Here is a 21,620-nt window from a genome sequence, read left to right on the forward strand (position 1 = left end):
ACATTCAAATGTGGCTGGGCTCTTATTCGCTCCTCATAGCCAGTTTCCTCCCTTTTAACGGTCTACAGACATTACATTACCTCCTGCTTTCTTACAGAAGACATTCGACGAAGCTTCAGCTTTGCGTTCATGGTGAGAACCACATGGACTTTTTGATGGACATTGATGTCCATTTGAGTTCCAACTTGGCTGATCTGAGCAGAGGTCACATGCTGAGAGACGAGAGGCTGAGGGGTCTGACAGAAGCACTGAGTCATCAAACAGAGAGCAAAGCTTCTGACCAAGCAGGCCAACAGTGAGACGAGCAAGATGCCACAGAGAGACAACACTGAGGCCTCTGGGCAATACAGGTCACCAACGCAGGGAGGACAAACAAAGGAATGAGAAAAAGCTCTGACTGATGATGCGCTCTACTGAAATGTGTAGAGGTGGCTTTGCAACCCTTTGTTATAGCTTTGATTATAATTAAGTGGTCACAAATTAACATTGTTACTTGTGTGTTGGGGGGGGGGGGGTATTGCCCTTGTAAGAAGATCTTTCCACTTTTGGACATAATCTAAAATATTTACAATGATTACTTGCACTATTACAAATAGCTAGTGGAAGTTGACAGAGTACAAACTTAAACATGGATTTTTTTCCCCAAATGTCTCCAACCAAAAAAAAAATAAAATAAAATAAAAAATAAACCTTTTTATTAACCTTTTGGAAAAAAAGGCACAATGCCACGGCACTTTGTTGGATCTCGTCGGGCCTCTAATGACCTGAAGTATGTACAAACAGGACAAACGCTCACGCATTTAAGGATCAAAGCTGGTCATAAGGAGGCTATTGTGCTGACTTGAGCTCTAGCACAGTCTAAAACAGACCAAACCACAGAAGGAACTGTGCCGACTCGTCCTACTTTAAAAGTGGGGTGGACTCCCACTGGGGAAAGCCACAATGCGCTCGGTAGTTGTGTCAATGTTCTTTTGATGTGCCAATGCAGCAGGCACTGAAGATACAGAACAGCAGAACAGCACAGAACCCTCGTACATCACCCTGACAGCCCGGTGATTAGTTATTCTCCGCGGAGCAGACTGGGATTGTTAAGAGTTGCTGAAAGCGTCAAAAAAAGACAAGGGACAATAAAACAAAGAGAATCGCTTGAATAATGCAGCCTAAATGGCAGAGAGGAGGAGGGGGAGAGCCTTGTGCCACAAAGCATCTCTTTTCCTGGCTTGTCTTGAATGAAGGAGGCTTCATGAGACCATAATCTGTGGTCATAAAAGCCTGAACAGTGTGTTTCTCCACCACCGAATGAAAGATGACATCACAAGTCATTAGTCTGGACACATTCTGGTTCAGTGTGTGTTTTCCTCAATCTTAACACATTTTGATCAAGGCTTCTTTAACACAACACTACACAGGATTTGGGGATTTGGGGATTTGGAGACCTCTCTGGTGGGAATATGTAATTGCATGAAACCAGCAGATGAAATATTTGAAAAGGACCAAACTTGGTGAAAGAGCATCTTCTGAGGACACGACTGAATTATCTAATTTTACAACTGATGTCAAAAAGCAGCTTCACAGAATTCCAATAAAGACAAAGTTTTAACATGAATGTAAAACCCCCAGGTGAGCAAGCCAGGGGGCGCCAGTGGCAAGGAGAACCTCCCTCAGAGCTGAGGAAGAAACCTGGGAAGGGACCAAGGCTCACAAGGAGGCACCCATCCTCCTCTGGTCAGGCTACCTACAGAGTTATGATACTACTAATATTAATAGCAGTAGTATTAGTGGTAGTAATAGCTATTCCACATCAGTCTGAACAGATCAGCTCCTAAACCGACTTGCATGCACAAAAGATCAGAGCGTCGCGTGGCTCATGCAGAGGTAAACAATCACAGCGGCCAGCGAACGACTGTCGCTCCCGGAGCTTCAGTTCAGTCTTCGCCAGCATCACAGGCGCGATTATGAAGTTATAATGATAACATCTCAGATTTTTTGGTACCGAAACATCAGCCGAAACGTTTCAGTCTCAGCAGCGTGAACTGACGAATGTCTGGTCGGGCGTAAAAGTCGTGATCTGGCTGTTCAGACGGAGTCAGACACGTATCGGATTTCAGTACCCCGTATGAAAGCGTCTCAAATCGGAATTGAAAAATGTCATTTAATGCATTTTTTGCTGTTCACACTGACAAACATCTCTTCACATATGAAGAGAAAGACTGGATTTGGGCCACTTTTACCTGCTGTGTAAACGTAGCCATTGAAATGTGTTTCCAGCATGACCTGCGGCTCCTTGTCTGGAGATGTTGGTACATTTGGTCTGAAAGCTGACTGAACTTCAGAGACCTTCTCCCTACTTTTCCTGGGATAACGTTAGGTCCTTTATTGCTCCTACAAATGAAATTTATCATTTTACTGCCTAATTATGGTCAAATTAGGAGCAGCACAGGTAGGTGCCTTGCCCAAGGGCACAACCAGGAATATCTGGTCAGTCATGGGATTTGAGCCGACAACCTTCTGGTGGATGGTTTGAAATTAATATGGGGGGTGGGGGGCGGGGTGCGCACACACACACACACACACACACACCAGCAACTGGAGGAGATGCAAGGTTTTGCTCCGACAGCAACAGTATGTGGATCGTCTTCAAGCCTGTTGAACAAGCATCCTAGGCAGCTCCTCATGAAGCTAACTGCATTCAAAAAGCTGCACTGGGCAAACTTGCTTTGGTCACTGAACAGTTCCATGTGTGTTCCTGCATGGTTTTGATATTTCCACTATTATATTATTCTAAAACGAGCAAAGCAGTAAATTGTAGGAGTAGAAACTGTGTCCAAACTTTTGACTGATACGGTAGATTCACTCAATATCCAGGATAAACAGCCAGAGTGAAAGCAAGTCAAAGTGCACTCACCTCAGTCGATCCTCCTCCTTCTTGCGGAGTTTCATGTCTCTCTGCACCACTCTGAGCACATGCTCCGCCTCGCCGTCGGTCAGTCCAGACAGGTCCAGCTTCCGCCCCATTACTGCTGGTCAACGATTATGGTCAAGGAGGGTCACCGAAAGATCGGGGAGTCAGCTGGCAGGTATGAGAGACCTGATCGCAGTGGCTGGAGAGGGAGCTGCCTGCAGAAAACAGCAGCAAAAGGTTTATTTACTTTGTGTGCCTTAAAGCCAGAAACAGAAACAGGCACAGAAACGCAACACGTCCCTTCAGACATTTCACACCACGTTTCAGATTTTTGATCAGATTATTACGTTCCCACAAGTGTTGTATATACATTCTGGGTGATGTCTTGCTTTTCAAAAAACATTTGAAGAATGAGCATCATCCCGGTGCAAGAACTTAAAATCGAAAGGTGAGCTTTTTAAAATCTTGCTATTTACCACCTTACTTTGCCGAATGAAGCCAACTGTGACACAGTTGTTTACATGCTCGCAATAATCCAATCATAATCAGATTTCTGTAGCTAACTAATTATTCAAATGGTCATGTAACTGATTTCTTAGATCAGAAGAAAGTCTAGAACCCCAATCAAGAAATCTGATAGAGGCTGGATTTTAGCTCAGTAGTCAGATTCCCAGTGCATATGAACTCTTACTCTGATTTCTTTCAGATTTCTCCGTCTGATCATGTGAAAACAGACGGTGGTACCATAAATAAGCCAGTAGCGCCGCCGCAACACACTTTGAGTGACGCTGAAACCAAATACGTGTTCGACGAAATGAACGCTTAAAATTTAATCATCTTCTAGATGATGCATGTTCACATTTTCAAGTAAAGCGGCACAACGTTTTTTAAAAAGCCGCAGTATGAAGTTTTACAGTTTTACGTTCGTCACGTCGTCTTGCGTGAGTTTACTGGCTGGTTGTAAAAGCAGAAATCTGATTACTGTCCGACTCATTTAGATCCGAAGGTTCACATTATCTGATTTATCAACTGCATGAAAATGTGTTGATCACATTACCTACCAAATCTGGTTCTCTGTAGTAATAATCTGTAGGATTATTAAAGTAAACACACTCAGTCTTAGTAAATAGCTGCTTGATGTTAAAATGACACTCCAGCCAGACTGAAATGATCTGCTGTAAACATTCTTACTCACGTTCCACAACAGTGCCGACAGTCTCTAGAGTGAGACTTTGAGACTTTTAGACTTTTAGACTTATTTTTTTATTTTTTCTAAAACAAACGCCCATCTTGGCTTGGATTTTTTCCCCTTTAGCTGGTGAATGCACAAGGAAAATACACTAAAGTTGCCAGAAGTATTCGGTCATCTGCCTTCACACGCTTATGAAACAAAGCTGATCCCATTCTTTATCCATAGGGTTTAATATGATGTCAGTCCACCCTTTGCAGCTATAACAGCTTCAACTCCTCTGGGAAGGCTTTCCAGGGTTAGGAGTGTTTATGGGAATTTCTGACCGTTCTTCCAGAAGCACATTTGTGAGGTCAGACACTGATGTTGGACGAGAAGGCCTGGCTCACAGTCTCCGCTCTAATTCATCCCAAAGGTGTTCTATGGGGTTGAGGTCAGGACTCTGTGCAGGCCAGTCAAGTTCTTCCACACCAAACTGGCTCATCCGTGTCTTTATGGACCTGCTTTGTGCACTGGTGCTCAGTCATGTTGGAGCAGGAAGGGGCTGTCCCCAAACTGTTCCCACAAAGTTGGGAGCATGAAATTGTCCAAAATCTCTTGGAGCTGAAGCTTTAAGAGTTCCTTTCACTGGAACTAAGGGGCCGAGCCCAACTCCGGAGAAACAACCCCACACCATGATCCCCCCTCCACCAAACTTTACACTCGGCACAATGCAGTCAGACAAGTACCGTCTCCTGGCAACTGCCAAACCCAGACTCGTCCATCGGATTTCCAGACGGAGAAGCGTGATTGGTCACTCCAGAGAACTCGTCTCCACTGCTCTAGAGTCCAGTGGCGGCGCTTTACTCCACTGCAGTCCACGCTTTGCATTGCGCTTGGTGATGTAAGGCTTGGATGTAGCTGGAATTCACTGAGCTCCTGAGAGCGACCCATTCTTTCACTAATGTCTGTAGAAGCAGTCTGCAGGCCTAGGGGCTCGGCTTTATACACCTGTGGCCATGGAAGTGACCGGAATACCTGAGTTCAGTGGTTTGGATAGGTGACTGAATACTTTAGGAATTATAGTGTGTCTATCGGCTGCATGAATCCATTGAAATACAACTTTAATGGTAGTTTTCACTCATATAGCACCTTCCATGCCGGTGGCAGCTGAAAGTGCTTTACACACAGCTCGACTGGTCCCGTTCACTGCATCACTCATTCCGAGTGAGCTCTAGCTGAGATGTTCAAGTTTTTTTTTTTTAAGTATATTTACAACAGCATGTTTAGCTGTATTTCGGTTTCGTTGCTACAGCTCACTCTAGTGACAGTGTGGGTGGGATATCTTTGGTCCCTCACTTAAGCCCGTTTTAGTACCCTGATTGAACCAACATGCCACTAGTAGCAATGAAGTTCTCAGAGAAAAGCAGAGCTCTAGTGAAGCGCCTGAATGGAGTCTTGGTCAATTAGTGTTTGTGACTAATGATGCACACGATGGATGATTTTTTTTTTCACAGCTATCTAAGATCCATTTCTGTTTAAAATGTCACTCCACACTGGCTTCCAATTTTATCTCCCCACCACCACCCACCTCTTTTTCTGTCCCTCGGATTTAGAACAGCTTTCATTCAAATGTCAAGCTGCAGCACGGCTGCACGACTGTGACAGAGCTGGTAACTGTGATTATTTTTACTCAACCTGTGAAAGCAGCTCATCTGTGTGTTAAACACCGACCGTGTATTTGAATAAGGATATTACGGAAATGATGACGGAGCTTTCAGCAACATGTCAAGTACCTAATGAGGATTAAGGCCAGCCTCTGCCTTCAAAACACTTTTTAATCTCACCAGGCAAAACATTAGTCACCTGTTACTGAAACAGGCCTAATAGCGTATAATACCACCACGAGGACTAAACAGCCGTGATTAGATTTGGCAATGACTGCACATGATACTGGGTGTAGGCAACATCAGTGGTCAGCCACTCTTGCACCCAAGAATCGTGCAGTTCGGCCAGATGCCTTCCCAGCCGCGACGAGAATTTCCTGTGGCCTGGGATTTCTGCCACTGATGGTCAACCTGCATAAACGTACGTTTTGACCAACCTGCAAATTCAGCTGCTTCCTTCACACTACAGCAAAAACGATTGAATGCAAATCAATATCAAAGTAACATCTATGTTGAGACACATTTTCCACACTGGACCACCTTTTCTCAATCTATGAATCCCATCAAACATGCAAAGTGACTTTTGTGTCCAAAGCCCTGGTGACCTCATGTTCTGCACATACTGCCAGAATAATGGAAGTGTTTCCATTATTTTGTCCAATGCCTTTTTCTCGCATCCTCGCACGCATCAAACTGCTGGGGATGACTAAGATTGGTCAGGTGATTCAGCCAAGTGCCCTCAAAAGAATTCCCTGGGGTTTGCAGGAGCACTCGTTTGCTTAGCGGTGCAGATATCAGACATGAATGCTTTATTTTCGCACAGCAGGCACAATACTGCATGGATCGCACTGGTTTCATGATCAGCTGAGCACAAAACAGTGACAGCTATGTTTCTCTCCCCTCTCTCTCAATCTAAAGCTCATACATACGCATGTGCTGTGCTTAGCAGAATGTAAAGAGCTGTGAAATTGGTCAGCCTGCTGAGATTAGGCCAGTATCCTACAGTTCGGCTCATATAAAAGCATGTAATTCACTGACTCCATCCACAGAGCTTAAAAACAGCCTCTACTTAAAACACACACACACACACACACACACACACACACACACACACACACACACACACAGGTAAAACACAAAACCCATCCAACCAGGCCTTATGCATACAAGATGTCACACAGACACACCTTGTTTTTATACTATGTAAGGACCTGGGGTCAGGCATGTGTCCTATATCCATCCATCTATGCACTTACTGAGCACTTTATTTTGAAAAACCTCCTTGTAACTACACAATTTTATCAGCTCCACTTACTGTATAGCTGCACTCTGGACCCCCATGGACCCTCACAGAGCAGGTACTATTTGGGTGGTGGGTCATTCTCAGCGCTGCAGTAACACTGACGTGGTGGTGGTGTGTTAGTGTGTGTTGTGCTGGTCTGAGTGGATCAGACATGGCAGTGTTACTGGAGTTTTTAAACACCTCAGTGTCGCTGCTGGACCGAGAATAGTCCACCAACCAAAAATATCCAGCCAGCAGCGTCCAGTGGGCAGCATCCTGTGACCACTGATTAAGGACTAGAGGATGACCAACACAAACTGTGCAGCAGCAGATGAGCTGTCATCTCTGACTTTACATCTACAAGGTGGACCGACAAGGTAGGAGCGTCTAATAGAGTGGACAGTGAGTGGACACAGTGTTTAAAAACCCCAGCAGCACTGCCGTATCCGATTCCCTGCTCATGGCCTCATAACTGCATTTGTCCACATCTCTTTTCATGGTTTTCCTGGTCATTTTGGTCTGTTTTGCAGTTCCAACAGTGCTCAGTCAGAGTTACAGCTTTCCCACCAACACTGCAATGGGGTCTCCTTAATAACGCAATGGAATATAAATACACTCACATTTATAATCACCCCAGCTGGTTTCCTAAAGCATTTAATCTGCAACGAAAAACTGCTGAACACTAAAAAGTCGCAAGGCTGAGGTCAGTTTCTTGTTTGCCAGCTTTTAATGCTAAATTCACCTTAAATGTTACATTCTGGCACCTTCATTTAAGGTGGAACGGTAAAATTTAAACAAGACTGAGAAGCGACTTCACCTTCATAAAAAGTCAAACGCTAAGAGACATTTTTATAGGAAACTGTTCCACTTTTGGGGAAAATGTTTCCTGCCAGAGATGCGAGAAAAGCAGCCATGGCTAAAGCTTAAAGGAGAGCAAAGTAAGTCCACTAACCCATCAGCACCTACTGAGACAGATTTACAGCCAAGATGGTAAAACAGACTAAATTTTGTGGTTTGATTTTTGGTGAAAGGACAAAATGTCTTCACGTTTGGATTGCCGACCGCTGCCCTAAACCCAACCGCAATAAAAATGGACCTTTCAGTTCTGAAAATTCACAGCTTTTCCTCTTTACAAAGTGCTTCCCAGAGCGAGGGCCGTTTTGTAGGACGTTCTATCCTTTTCCTACAGTCAGAACATCTTGTCCCAGTACAAAAACCAACATGCACATGCTCAAAATGACCTATTTGCTTGTAACACAAGAACAGCTGCAATAAAAGGTCATTATCAGTAAAAAGTGATCTAACCGTGAATAACAGGCAACAGTTAGGAAATTGGTCATGCTCCTGTGGACCTGTACTGATCTGCTCTTTCTGCCAACAAGGATTACGCAAGAACTTTGAGATTTGAGATGGTTATCTGCATCTCCAGGATCTCAGAAATAAGCTTATAACAGCAGATCTGATGGTTGACCAGAGCACTTCAGCTCATTGATGTTCCTCCCGGGGCGCACGGCTCTGATCGGCCAGGTTTACAGCCAACTCTGTGATATTAAAGTTCAACGCGTCAGGTGTTTTAATGCCCATATGAAAAACTCTGCATCACTGTCCAGTTTATATTCCCTCTCCCTCTCTGTAATCCTGAGAGCTCCAGTCTATGCGAAAGTGGAACGGCTCAGTCCACAGTGCTGGAGAGTGGAGGCTGAAGAGGCAGCTGATGGGGACTAATATATGAGGGAAATATGCACCATTATAACGAAGCAGCCAGAGGGAAGCTATTAGTCAGCCTGGGCTTTTTATAGGAAGCTGAAGTGCTGCAGGGTGGGGGGACTTTTCATTCAGCTTATGGAGCGAGGGGTGGGTAGGAGGCGAGGGTGGAGACCCCAGAGGAGAGAGTCTGAGATACTCTGCGAGAGTATGGAGCCCTGCTGATGACATCCCATTTAAATAAAAATAATGTATGCCATGACTTAACACAGGGGAACGACATCCTATTGCACGGGAAACTGCTTCCTAAGGCATAATCTCACTCCCACTCCTTATGAAGTTGCGGCCACACGTTAGGATCTCGTTCCCACGGCTTATTTTTATTTGTACAGGACGTCACTGTACGAGAGAAAGAGCTCTGCACGAGAGAAAAGCAAGAGATCAAATCAAAAATAAGGAGAGAAACAGAGGCAGCAATGATGCTAAATAATAGAAGAGAGAAAAATACATATTTAGTAAGAGAAAAGAGGATACGTAACACTGAACGAGAGAGAGAGAGAGAGAGAGAGAGAGAGAGAGAGAGAGAGAGAGAGAGAGAGAGAGAGAGAGAGAGAGAGAGAGAGAGAGAGAGAGAGAGAGAGAGAGCTAGGCTTGGGGGTGATGACTCAGTCAACAGTGCCCTTTAGCTTCAATCACATTACTCTCCACCTGTTTACAACCGTTCTGCCCCGACTGACATGCGCGCACTATGAAAACACATGTTTACATCAAAGAAGCTTCTCATTAACTTTCATGTGGCATCTTCATTTAAACTCCCATAACATCTCATCATAATTACGATCTACAAAACATAATGACAGATAAGCAACACGCCGTCGCCCACTCGCCGTCTCTGTCTCTCTCTCACTCGCCCACTCGCCGTCTCTCTGTCTCTGTCTCTCGCCCACTCGCCCTCTCTCTCACTCGCTCGCCGTCTCTCGCCCTCTGTCTCTCTCTCACTCGCCCACTCGTCCTCTGTCTCTCTCTCACTCGCCCACTCTCGCCCTCTGTCTCTCGCCCTCTCTGTCTCTCGCTCACTCGCCCTCTCTCTCTCGCCCACTCGCCGTCTCTCTGTCTCTGGCCCACTCGCCCTCTCTCTCACTCGCCCACTCGCCGTCTCTGTCTCTGTCTCTCGCTCACTCGCCGTCTCTCGCCCTCTGTCTCTCTCTCACTCGCCCACTGTCTCTCTCTCACTCGCCCACTCGCCCTCTGTCTCTCTCTCACTCGCCCACTCTCGCCCTCTCGCTCACTCTCGCCTTCTGTCTCTCGCCCTCTCTGTCTCTCTCTCTCTCGCCCACTCGCCCTCTCTGTCTCTCACTCGCCCACTCGCCCTCTGTCTCTCTCGCCCACTCGCCCTCTGTCTCTCTCGCCCACTCGCCCTCTGTGTCTCTCACTCGCCCTCTCGCCCACTCTCGCCCTCTCTGTCTCTCACTCGCCCTCTCGCCCACTCTCGCCCTCTCTGTCTCTCACTCGCCCTCTCGCCCACTCTCGCCCTCTCTGTCTCTCGCTCACTCGCCCTCTCTCGCCCACGCCGTCTCTCTCTCGCCCACGCCGTCTCCCTCTCGCCCACGCCGTCTCCCTCTCGCCCACTCGCCCTCGCTGTCTCCCTCTCGCCCACTCGCCCTCGCCGTCTCCCTCTCACTCGCCCACTCTCTCTCACTCGCCCACTCTCGCCCTCTGTCTCTCGCTCACTCGCCCACTCTCGCCCTCTCTGTCTCTCTCGCCCACTCTCGCCCTCTCTGTCTCTCTCGCCCACTCTCGCTCACTCTCGCCCACTCTGTCTCTCGCTCACTCGCCCTCTCTCGCCCACGCCGTCTCTCTCTCGCCCACGCCGTCTCCCTCTCGCCCACGCCGTCTCCCTCTCGCCCACTCGCCCTCGCCGTCTCCCTCTCGCCCACTCGCCCTCGCCGTCTCCCTCTCGCCCACTCGCCCTCGCCGTCTCCCTCTCACTCGCCCACTCTCTCTCACTCGCCCACTCTCGCCCTCTGTCTCTCGCTCACTCGCCCACTCTCGCCCTCTCTGTCTCTCGCTCACTCTGTCTCTCTCTCGCCCACTCGCCCTCTCTGTCTCTCTCTCGCCCACTCGCCCTCTCCGTCTCTCGCTCGCCCACTCGCCCTCTCCGTCTCTCACGCCCACTCTCGCTCACTCTCGCCCTCTCTGTCTCTCGCTCTCTCGCTCACTCGCGCTCTCTCGCCCACGCCGTCTCTCTCTCGCCCACTCGCCGTCTCCCTCAGGCCCACTCGCCCTCGCCGTCTCCCTCTCACTCGCCCACTCTCGCCCTCTCTCGCTCACTCGCCCACTCTCGCCCTCTCTGTCTCTCGCTCACTCGCCCACTCTGTCTCTCTCTCGCCCACTCGCCCTCTCTGTCTCTCTCTCGCCCACTCGCCCTCTGTCTCTCTCTCGCCCACTCGCCCTCTCTGTCTCTCACTCGCCCTCTCTGTCTCTCACTCGCCCTCTCTGTCTCTCACTCGCCCTCTCTCTCTCACTCGCCCACTCTCGCCCTCTCCGTCTCTCGCTCACTCGCCCACTCTCGCCCTCTCCGTCTCTCGCTCACTCGCCCACTCTCGCCCTCTCCGTCTCTCGCCCACTCTCGCCCTCTCCGTCTCTCGCCCACTCTCGCCCTCTCCGTCTCTCGCCCACTCTCGCCCTCTCCGTCTCTCGCTCACTCGCCCACTCTCGCCCTCGCCGTCTCCCTCTCGCCCACGCCGTCTCCCTCTCGCCCACGCCGTCTCCCTCTCGCCCACGCCGTCTCCCTCGCCGTCTCTTGCTCACTCGCCCACTCTCGCCCTCGCCGTCTCCCTCTCGCCCACGCCGTCTCCCTCTCGCCCACGCCGTCTCCCTCGCCGTCTCTCTCTCTCGCCCACTCGCCCTCGCCGTCTCTCTCTCTCGCCCACTCGCCCTCGCCGTCTGTCTCTCTCGCCCACTCGCCCTCGCCGTCTGTCTCTCTCGCCCACTCGCCCTCGCCGTCTGTCTCTCTCTCGCCCACTCGCCCTCGCCGTCTGTCTCTCTCTCGCCCACTCGCCCTCGCCGTCTGTCTCTCTCTCGCCCACTCTGTCTCTCGCCCTCTCTGTCTCTCGCCCTCTCTGTCTCTCGCCCTCTCTGTCTCTCGCCCTCTCGCATCAATTTTCCTTCTTAAGATCTTTGGTGTCCATAGTTATGCTTCTCGATTTCAGAAATCTAATTTCACATGCGATCATGAAGCTCTCAGGGTCAGAGGCACGAGAAGGCACAACACCTTGATGCAGCTGCAGTACACACTGCCAACCTGACTGCAGTGAGGGTTTAATTCACTAAAGCTGTAGCTAATCACACAGACTGTGCACAGGACTTCTAATTAGTAACTGAGCATTGCAAAACACTTATGATGGATATACACTTATTATTAAAATGATTTGTCCATTAACTTGTCCTGCAGTGTTTAGGATATTGAAACTCAAATGTTCAGTCTGATTGGAACGGTGGGTAAACAGCACAGCGACCATCAGCATCCACCTGGCAAACACCTGGAACACCATAGTAACTGCATATCACCACCTATCGATCATATGGAATACGACAGCAACCACCTAGCAACCATGGCAACTGCTTAGCAACATCCTAGCAACTATCTGGGATGCCTGAGCAAATCAAACAAGCTATCAACAATCTGGGACACCATAGCAACCATCTAGTAACACCCCAACAATCACCTGGGGATACCATGGCAACCACCTGGGTTATCATGGCAACCTCTTAGAAACATCCTAGCAATCATATAGGACAGCACAGGAACCACCTAGCAACTAACCTCCTGACTAAAGAACCTTTGAACCTCTTTAAGAGCAACTTTAATTTTAACTTTTTAAAACTTTAACTTCAAGGATTAAAAACAGGGAAAATGACTCGTAAGACACCAAAACTGCCCCCATCAGATAAACAGCACCAAAGCTTTGATCTCAGAGAGAGGAGAAAATCAAGCTTCTTCAGATCTGAAAACATCCACAGGTGTTTCTGTCCATCCTTCCACTGTGAGAAGACCACTCAGCGCTGGGGGTCTGAAAGGACGTGTAGCTGATCAAGAAGAACCTCACTGAGAAAGACCAACTGCAGTCCTGCAGGGCGGGTGTTCAGCACAGACTGGTGTTTTTCCTGCTCAAACACATCTGATTCAACTCCAGTACGCAGGGTGAGTGAGCGAGTGACTACAGAAGCACCAAACTCTGCTCAACACTGCCCCTACAGGACTGGAGCTGTGCACCCCTGCAGTAGAACATGCAAACTCATCTGACGGAGATGTAGAGGGTCTGTGGACTGAGGAGTACAAATTTGTAAATGAGATCATAAATAAAGGGTGGTCCCTGACTTTTGCACAGAAGTATACACCGTTAGAAATTAAGGTTCTGTGCAGGAACATTTTTCATTTGTCGAGGTACAAACAGTGTAAATGTTCCCTCAAAAGGTTCTACAGTGGTTCTAAGGTCTGATTGTGGAGCTTAAATCAGGTTCTCCAGGTGAAAAGTTGGTATTTGTTCCTTTTCATAACCGAATGTTTTAAAACGGAGCAGTAGAATAAAAGCCTGGAGGAGGGGTGGGTGTGTGGAGTCAGTCCAGCTTAGAACACACTAACACACTACCACCACGTCAGTGTTACTGCAGTGCTGAGAATGACCCACCACCCAAATAGCACCTGCTCTGTGAGGGTCCATGGGGGTCCTGACCACTGAAGAACAGGGTAACAGAGTATCAGAGAAACAGATGGACTACAGTCTGTAACTGTAGAACTACAGAGTGCAGCTATACAGTAAGTGGAGCTGATAAAGTGGACAGTGAGTGTAGAAACGAGGAGGTGGTCAGAACGTTATGGTGTATACAACCCACCACTGCATTTTATGTATTTTAGATTTCAACCATTTGGATGTTTAAAATATCGCACTTATTCAGCTTAACTAAATGTAGCACTTTATTATATTCTGCAGATACTTTTGCTTGAATCCGCTTATCAACCACAAGTCTGTCCACTCAGAGCAACACCCACGTTCCTAGAAGGACTGATTTGTATGTTTACTTTACAGAATTTGCACAAGGTGTGTGCTGGTCTTAAACAGGCCTGTTTGCTTAGACTAACATATACACCTGTGCCCAGAGCCCAATAACATCTCATAGCAGCACACATTCATACTGGCATCTGTTGGAAACAGTCATTTTGGCCTGTGAAGTACAGACAGATGTACTGGGAGGAATTATATTGTTTTTTCCTCCAAGGATCTAATAAATCAAGAAGTCACATGCATAGTTTCTCCTATAATGCTTAGATTAAGTGTTGCCCTGGCCTTAATGACATCGCCAGTCTCCCGAGAGTTCCAGTCCATTTCAATCCACTAACTTCATGTCCTAGCAGAGCACAACAGAGGGGAACCCTGGAACCTTCAGGGCCTTCTAGATCTTCATGCTTGCTAACTGCAAGTGTTACTGTTCTACTCTGCATCGGCATTGCTAAGTCAAGCTCTCCTATAGGTTTAAGACTGAAAAACTGAAAATAAAGCCTAATGGCTGAGACTAACCAACACCATAAGTACGACGTGACCAAGGAATTAATCGTGTTTTTTGACCTGTGCAGTGCCATATAGGCAGTGGGAGATGGCAGGGAGGTCCTTGGCACCATGGTCCCCTGTGCCGGTTCAGCCGCAGGCTGGGACAGGGGGCAGCAGTAATGCAGTCACTGCTCAGAGTAGAGTCGCTACTCTTCCACACTGAGAGGAGCCAGTTGAGGTGGTTCAGGCATCTGACCCCTGGACGCCTCCCGGTGGGGGGTTTACCAGGCACAGCCTACTGGGACGAGATTCCGAGGTCATCCTAGGACCTGCTGGAGGGATTACATCTCCAAGCTGGCCTGGAAGGGGCTCAGGGTCCCACAGAATGAGCCGAGAGAAGTTGCGGGGGACAAGGTCATCTGGGATTCTCTGCTCTCCCCACCGCTACTGCGACCTGGTGACGGCACCGATTGATGGACTTATGGCAGATCAGGCAATCATAGTGCCAGAAACTCATGTAGTGTTTCCACTCTCCTGACCAGGACAAGACAAGTTTGACACTGATGAATCGTGTTCTCACATGAGCCCACAGGTCTTCAGGGGGGTAAAGAGAGTGCGGCATCACACGTACCGTCTCGCTGTACGATTGAGGTTTTGCACTAAAACACAACACTCGCACATTTCAGGTTGACCGCTGTAGAGTGTCTGGTTAAACAGTAATGGAACAATGGGACACTTTATCTGACCAGCAAGATATCAGATCTCCATGCCAAATCGATCACCTATTGACCAGATCTCCACCACAGCCCTCTGTGAGCCACCCCTATAATTAGAAGACAAGAGGAAAAATGCCAAAACTTCGTGTGCAGTCTGTATTTTTTGGCAACTCGTACAGACGTTAGTAACTAAGCCCTGTTTCCAAAGAGAGCTAACATGAAGCTCAGTCACATCTTCTGCATATTATGGAGTAGATGCTCTTCAGGAAATGAAACGACTGCAAGAAACAAAATGATTACATGGTTATTAGTTTTTAAAACGTCCATTACCTTATTTTTATTTAGTTTCTCATTTTGGCTTTTGATTTCAGTACATGGCAAGGGTACATGAGTTTTAGTTTAGTTTCAGTTTTAAGTATTATGATGAGCGCTTTACAGGAATATGGCCACACAAGTGATCCACCTCTAAACTCACATTTATGCTGAGGGAAAAAAAATAAATAAATAAAATTGTGGTGGACATTCTAGTTTTGATTTAGTTTATATTTTTGAAAACTTTATTTTTACACTATTTTCACTGCTTGGTTTTAATAAATAGTTAAATCATAAACCTGGAATTAAATCAATTCTGTATTTGCTTTACACAGACAAAAACCAAACAATCTGTCAATTAAGCAGTAGAACATGAGGTGATAACACGCTCCAAGTGCTCTACTGCTTTAATACAGCAGGTAAATAAATACAGTAAGAAATGAATAAACTGGCCGTGAACGCGGCTTTAATATGTTTTAATGTTCAGTTCCTTCCTCCTAATTATAGCTCCTTAACGAGCAGCTTGGTGCTACGTCAGAGTAACGAGCTCCGCCCACTCGCTGCTCAGCCGGCAGTCGGGAATTTAGTGCCGTCTCGTCTTCAGAGTCGGACCAAATCATCTGTCAGTCAAATCTGATCTTAACAGTGTCCGTTTTCTGTTTGTGGCAAAGCAAGAAGTGAAAACGTTCAAATGGCTCGAGCATCTCCTATAGCTGTCAGAGTCGTTGCTTAGCAACGGCGTCTCGGAGACGTCGATGAGAGTGATGGTGTTTGTGTAAAACCTGTGGTGATGTGGTGAAATAACAGCATGGATAGAAAGGCTCTCAACCAATCAGCTCGCGCAGCCAGAACCAACTGTTGTATAATGAGACACCTGCGCAGGAATCGCCTCATCTTCGAATTCATTACACACTTACTGCTGAGTGTTTCGTAGCAGCTCCCCTTTGAGTATCTAATCCTGCTCACAGAGCTGGACACTGTGCCTAAGGCATCTGACCTGTGTGCATGCTTAGGAATATTCATTGACCAGCTTGGATCTCTAATGATGGTGGCTAGTCTCACCTCACGCCCCATTTCACCCCTGGGGAACCCTCAGGGCCTCCAAGGCCTTCAGAGGAGACCTGCTGATTCCTGTTAAATGGAGAAAAACCCAAGTCTGGATTTTCTGCATTTCTATGTATCGTTCCTGCTATATTTTGCAGTAGTGACCTGCTGCTGTATGATTACTGCTGCCGTTGCGCGAGAATCTCATGAAATGTCATGAAGCTGCAACACAGTTATAGGAAGTGAACACTTTCATTATAAGAATCAAATCAATCAAGTTCATCATTCTGAAGCTCGCACAACTGGAAATTTGCAGTCCTAAAGGGGAATTTTACCAAATTGACCAAAATCTCTGAATTATTCAATCACTGAGACGTAAACAGAGTCAGTGAGTCAGAATTCTTTACAGTGATAGTGATAGGAACCAGGTGCTGCCATGTCTAGAGCACAAATATAGCCGTTTTCTATGGGGACTGTTTGGCCTTACAGCACACTGTATGTGTCCATCCACCATCTATTTTAACAAAACTATACCACAGAAGTATCATAAACCAGCACCTCAGACCTCAGGCAGTGAATTCATAACCATTCCATGTAGGGACTCTGCGAGGGAGCTTTTAGAGGGGGACGTCTGGTTCCCATCATCACCAATGCATTTTAATCATATCCCCCTAAAAGATCTCAATCATTTAATTGGTGGAGTTCCCCTTTAAGTTCAGAGGTTCTCCATCATGTCACTTTCTCTCTACAGAGCAGTTTGTGCAGCCGAACAGTCCACACACAGGGTGTAGTAAGGAAAGCCATTAACGTGGGTTCAGGTGCAGAAACAGCACTGCTGACCTCACAGTGCAAATAAATGCAGATAACTTGACGTACAAACAGTGCAGAACACGCTCTCCTCTCCTAGGCCCTCACCTCTTGTGTGCTGAGCTGCAGCCAGTCAGTCCAGTTTACGGTCAAAGGAGCGACAGAGTTGATGAGTTAATGGGAAGAGTGAGTGGAAGGAAAAGCCAGTCTCTTGGGGTTAACTGTTAGCCATTAGTCTAGCTTGGAGACAAGCCAGTTGAGAGGCTGCGTAGTTCTTCAGCTCAAACCGACAGGCTGTAATATTTACTGAATTCTAGCAGCGTCTGATGCTCAGAGATTAAAGCTCGAGCGCAAGACGCACCTTAGACAAATAACTTTGGCATGAAAAGCCGAGGGCTTTACATAGAGCGCACAGTTTGATGTGCTATGTAAACACTGCTAAAGTTTCTAAACACTTCCCAGTCCGTACAACAGCAAATAAATATAGTCCTTCAATTAATTTGTTGTTTGTGATGTCACAAAAACCAACACGTGTGGCTAAACGGCTTACCTATTCAGCCCATAGCAGTTTACCCCCACCCATTCACACTGATGTTAGAATGAATGTTTCCCAGGCAAGAGACGAATCACAATAAATGAAGCCCAATACAGGGCAGCCAATCAGAACAGAGGCCATTTACATACATCAGTCTGAAAAGGCACAGGAACAAACGCAGCCGGTTCAATTTCAAGTGACGGAGACGCTGGAAATGCTTGTGTAAAAATGAATGGGACAATATGAGCCCTTCAAAGAAAGAGTCTTATAGAGGAACCAAAAAGGGTTCTTCAGTAGCTTCGCTCCAGAGAACCTTTCTGGCACACCACTTCAACTGTTACACAATAAAAGACAACGTGCAAGGATGGGAAACTGGAGAGAGCGAAACTAAACAGCGAAAAGCTGAAGAACAAGGTTACACTCTTAAAAGGTGGTTCCTCAGGGGTTCTTCAGGAAGGCAGAGGTTCTATTTAGAGCCATGAGTTCTATATAAAACCATCTGCATGCTTAAAAGGTTCTTTGCATGGTGAACTGGTTCTTCAGATTGATGGACAATGTATCGTACATGGTTCTTTAGAGAACCGTTTGAAAATGGTTCCATTTGCATACACACAAAAAAAAGATGGTTCTTCAAGAAAATGATTCTGTATAAGATTAGGAACATGCAAAAAACCCTTTGCATGATTCAAAAGGTTGTTTGCATCAATAAATGGTTCTTCAGATTGGCCGTGAATGTGCTGTGGATGGTTCTATAACGAATCATTTTAAAAAGGGTTCTATATAACACCAAAATAGACTTGCTATGTCAAGTGTAACAATAGAAGAACCCTTTTTCAAAAAAATATTTCATATAGAACCATACAAACACTCGCCACCAGTATAATGAACCATTTTGTGATGTAAAGAACCTTTTAAATCACCCATTTTCTTTACTAAGAACCCTTGAAGAACCATCATTAAGTGTGCACAATTGCAGAACCCCATTAGTGCTATATAGAACCACATACAATACATGCTCCAACAATCCAAAGAACCCATCAGGTGATGCAAAGAACGCTTTAAAAATGACCCATTTTCTTTGCTAAAGAACCCATGAAGCATCCAAGTGTGTACAATTGAACCCTTGCAAGACTTTTTGGTGCCATCAATCTGAAGAACAGTTTCTAAATAGAACCATTCCGTTTACTAAAGAACCCTTAAAGTCTTTGAGTGCAGCTGAGGTGATCGGTCAGACCAGACATAATTAGGCGAGGTGCGGTCAGTGAGAAGATCTACGAGTGGCATTACCAGGGTCAGCAATAGAACAAGAAGGTTCCGGCCTAACCTGAGAACACCGGCGGCTCCTGCAGATTCGTGGGATGAGGAGCATCTGCACCTCCTCCGTCATTCGTCTTACTTGAACAATACGAGCGGAAAAGGCTCGCTGTTGTGTTCTGGGGCTCGACTGCACCTCCTGCTATCCGTCTGACCGGCCTCCATTTCACCTCTCCACTCGTCCAGCGTCCTGACCTTTATCTCCTGCCCGAATCTTTATTTACCACAGCAATGAAACCTGGCACAGGACTATGAGATCACGCTTTACTTTATAGCACGAAAAAAAAAAAAAACCCACGCCTGAATCGAGCTCTGCCTGCCTGCAGCATAACTGGCCACTTTATTAGAAACCCCTTATAGCTTCACTTTGCTGGTGTTACAGTCAATAATATTTATTCATGGAGCAATTCTAATCCCAGTGGCATTTGCAGACGGGCGATGAAGCTTAACAGGGATAGAAGAAACTGGCATTTGTCTTATGATTCGAAATTAAAACTCAGTCAAATTAAAAAGATTGATATTAAAAAGAGCCGTAGACTTCACTGAAGCTCCGAGTTAAAGAGCTGCGTTTTCAGATGTTTATTTAAAGCGAGCTCTGAGCTCGACCCTCTAATAAAAGCTGAACGGAGCTCCACAGTTTAGAAGCAGAAGAACTGAAAGAGTCTCTCCACGTTTTCTGCGTTTTGCTGAAGGTGTTTGCAGAAGGTCAGAATCTGCAGATCTGAGATCATAAGGAGACAGACATTCAATAGCTTTAGGGTCATTTAGAGCTTTAAACTCTCCGCACTGACCACCTACATCTGTTGGTGTGTAACGGGGGGATATGAGCTCCATATTGGTCCTGTGAGGATCTGTGCTGCTGCGCTCTGTACGGGTTCTAGAGGATGGACTGTTCTCTCCAGTAGGAAGATCATTACAGTGATCAACTCTGCTGAACAAACACGGCTACGAGTTTCTCTGCGTCGCTCTGAGAGAGAAAAGGCTGAACTTCAGTGGCATTTACCAAATAAAAACCTACTTCAGTGATCATGTGCTGAACTTCTCAGAGAGTTACTGAGCTCTGCTAAAGCCTGAGTACACGGATCAATCAATGTGATCAGTTATTAATCTCAGCGTTACTGAGCTCTGTTAAAGCCTGAGTACACGGATCAATCAATGTGATCAGTTATTAATCTCAGCCTTACTGAGCTCTGTTAAAGCCTGAGTACACGGATCAATCAATCAATGTGATCAGTTATTAATCTCAGCGTTACTGAGCTCTGCTAAAGTCTGAGTAGACTGATAAATCAATGTGATCGGTTATTAATCTCAGCGTTACTGAGCTCTGCTAAAGCCTGAGTAGACTGATAAATCAATGTGATCAGTTATTAATCTCAGCGTTACTGAGCTCTGCTAAAGCCTGAGTAGACTGATAAATCAATGTGATCGGTTATTAATCTCAGCGTTACTGAGCTCTGCTAAAGTCTGAGTAGACTGATAAATCAATGTGATCGGTTATTAATCTCAGCGTTACTGAGCTCTGCTAAAGCCTGAGTAGACTGATAAATCAATGTGATCGGTTATTAATCTCAGCGTTACTGAGCTCTGCTAAAGCCTGAGTAGACTGATAAATCAATGTGATCAGTTATTAATCTCAGCGTTACTGAGCTCTGCTAAAGCCTGAGTAGACTGATAAATCAATGTGATCGGTTATTAATCTCAGCGCTACTGAGCTCTGCTAAAGTCTGAGTAGACTGATAAATCAATGTGATCGGTTATTAATCTCAGCGTTACTGAGCTCTGCTAAAGTCTGAGTAGACTGATAAATCAATGTGATCGGTTATTAATCTCAGCGTTACTGAGCTCTGCTAAAGTCTGAGTAGACTGATAAATCAATGTGATCAGTTATTAATCTCAGCGTTACTGAGCTCTGCTAAAGCCTGAGTAGACTGATAAATCAATGTGATCAGTTATTAATCTCAGCGTTACTGAGCTCTGCTAAAGCCTGAGTAGACTGATAAATCAATGTGATCAGTTATTAATCTCAGCGTTACTGAGCTCTGCTAAAGCCTGAGTAGACTGATAAATCAATGTGATCGGTTATTAATCTCAGCGTTACTGAGCTCTGCTAAAGCCTGAGTAGACTGATAAATCAATGTGATCGGTTATTAATCTCAGCGTTACTGAGCTCTGCTAAAGCCTGAGTAGACTGATAAATCAATGTGATCGGTTATTAATCTCAGCGTTACTGAGCTCTGCTAAAGCCTGAGTAGACTGATAAATCAATGTGATCGGTTATTAATCTCAGCGTTACTGAGCTCTGCTAAAGCCTGAGTAGACTGATAAATCAATGTGATCAGTTATTAATCTCAGCGTTACTGAGCTCTGCTAAAGTCTGAGTAGACTGATAAATCAATGTGATCGGTTATTAATCTCAGCGTTACTGAGCTCTGCTAAAGCCTGAGTAGACTGATAAATCAATGTGATCAGTTATTAATCTCAGCGTTACTGAGCTCTGCTAAAGTCTGAGTAGACTGATAAATCAATGTGATCAGTTATTAATCTCAGCGTTACTGAGCTCTGCTAAAGCCTGAGTGGACTGATAAATCAATGTGATCAGTTATTAATCTCAGCGTTACTG

General features: G+C 46.2%; 1 protein-coding gene across 7 annotated transcripts in view; it reads right to left on the bottom strand.

Annotated features, from left to right (window-relative positions):
- LOC108434230 (myosin VIIA and Rab interacting protein) overlaps positions 1–21,620 on the bottom strand; it is a 315,840-nt gene that overhangs the window by 225,014 nt on the left and 69,206 nt on the right. For all 7 annotated transcript variants that reach the window (XM_037534196.1, XM_017709210.2, XM_017709209.2 and 4 more), the window contains exon 2: positions 2,906–3,117. In XM_037534196.1, the coding sequence (XP_037390093.1) occupies positions 2,906–3,015 (110 nt within the window). In that variant the 5' untranslated portion in view covers positions 3,016–3,117. The remainder of the gene's footprint in view (positions 1–2,905; positions 3,118–21,620) is intronic.

The sequence above is a fragment of the Pygocentrus nattereri genome, chromosome 24 (genome assembly GCF_015220715.1).
Source record: "Pygocentrus nattereri isolate fPygNat1 chromosome 24, fPygNat1.pri, whole genome shotgun sequence".
NCBI lineage: Eukaryota > Metazoa > Chordata > Actinopteri > Characiformes > Serrasalmidae > Pygocentrus > Pygocentrus nattereri.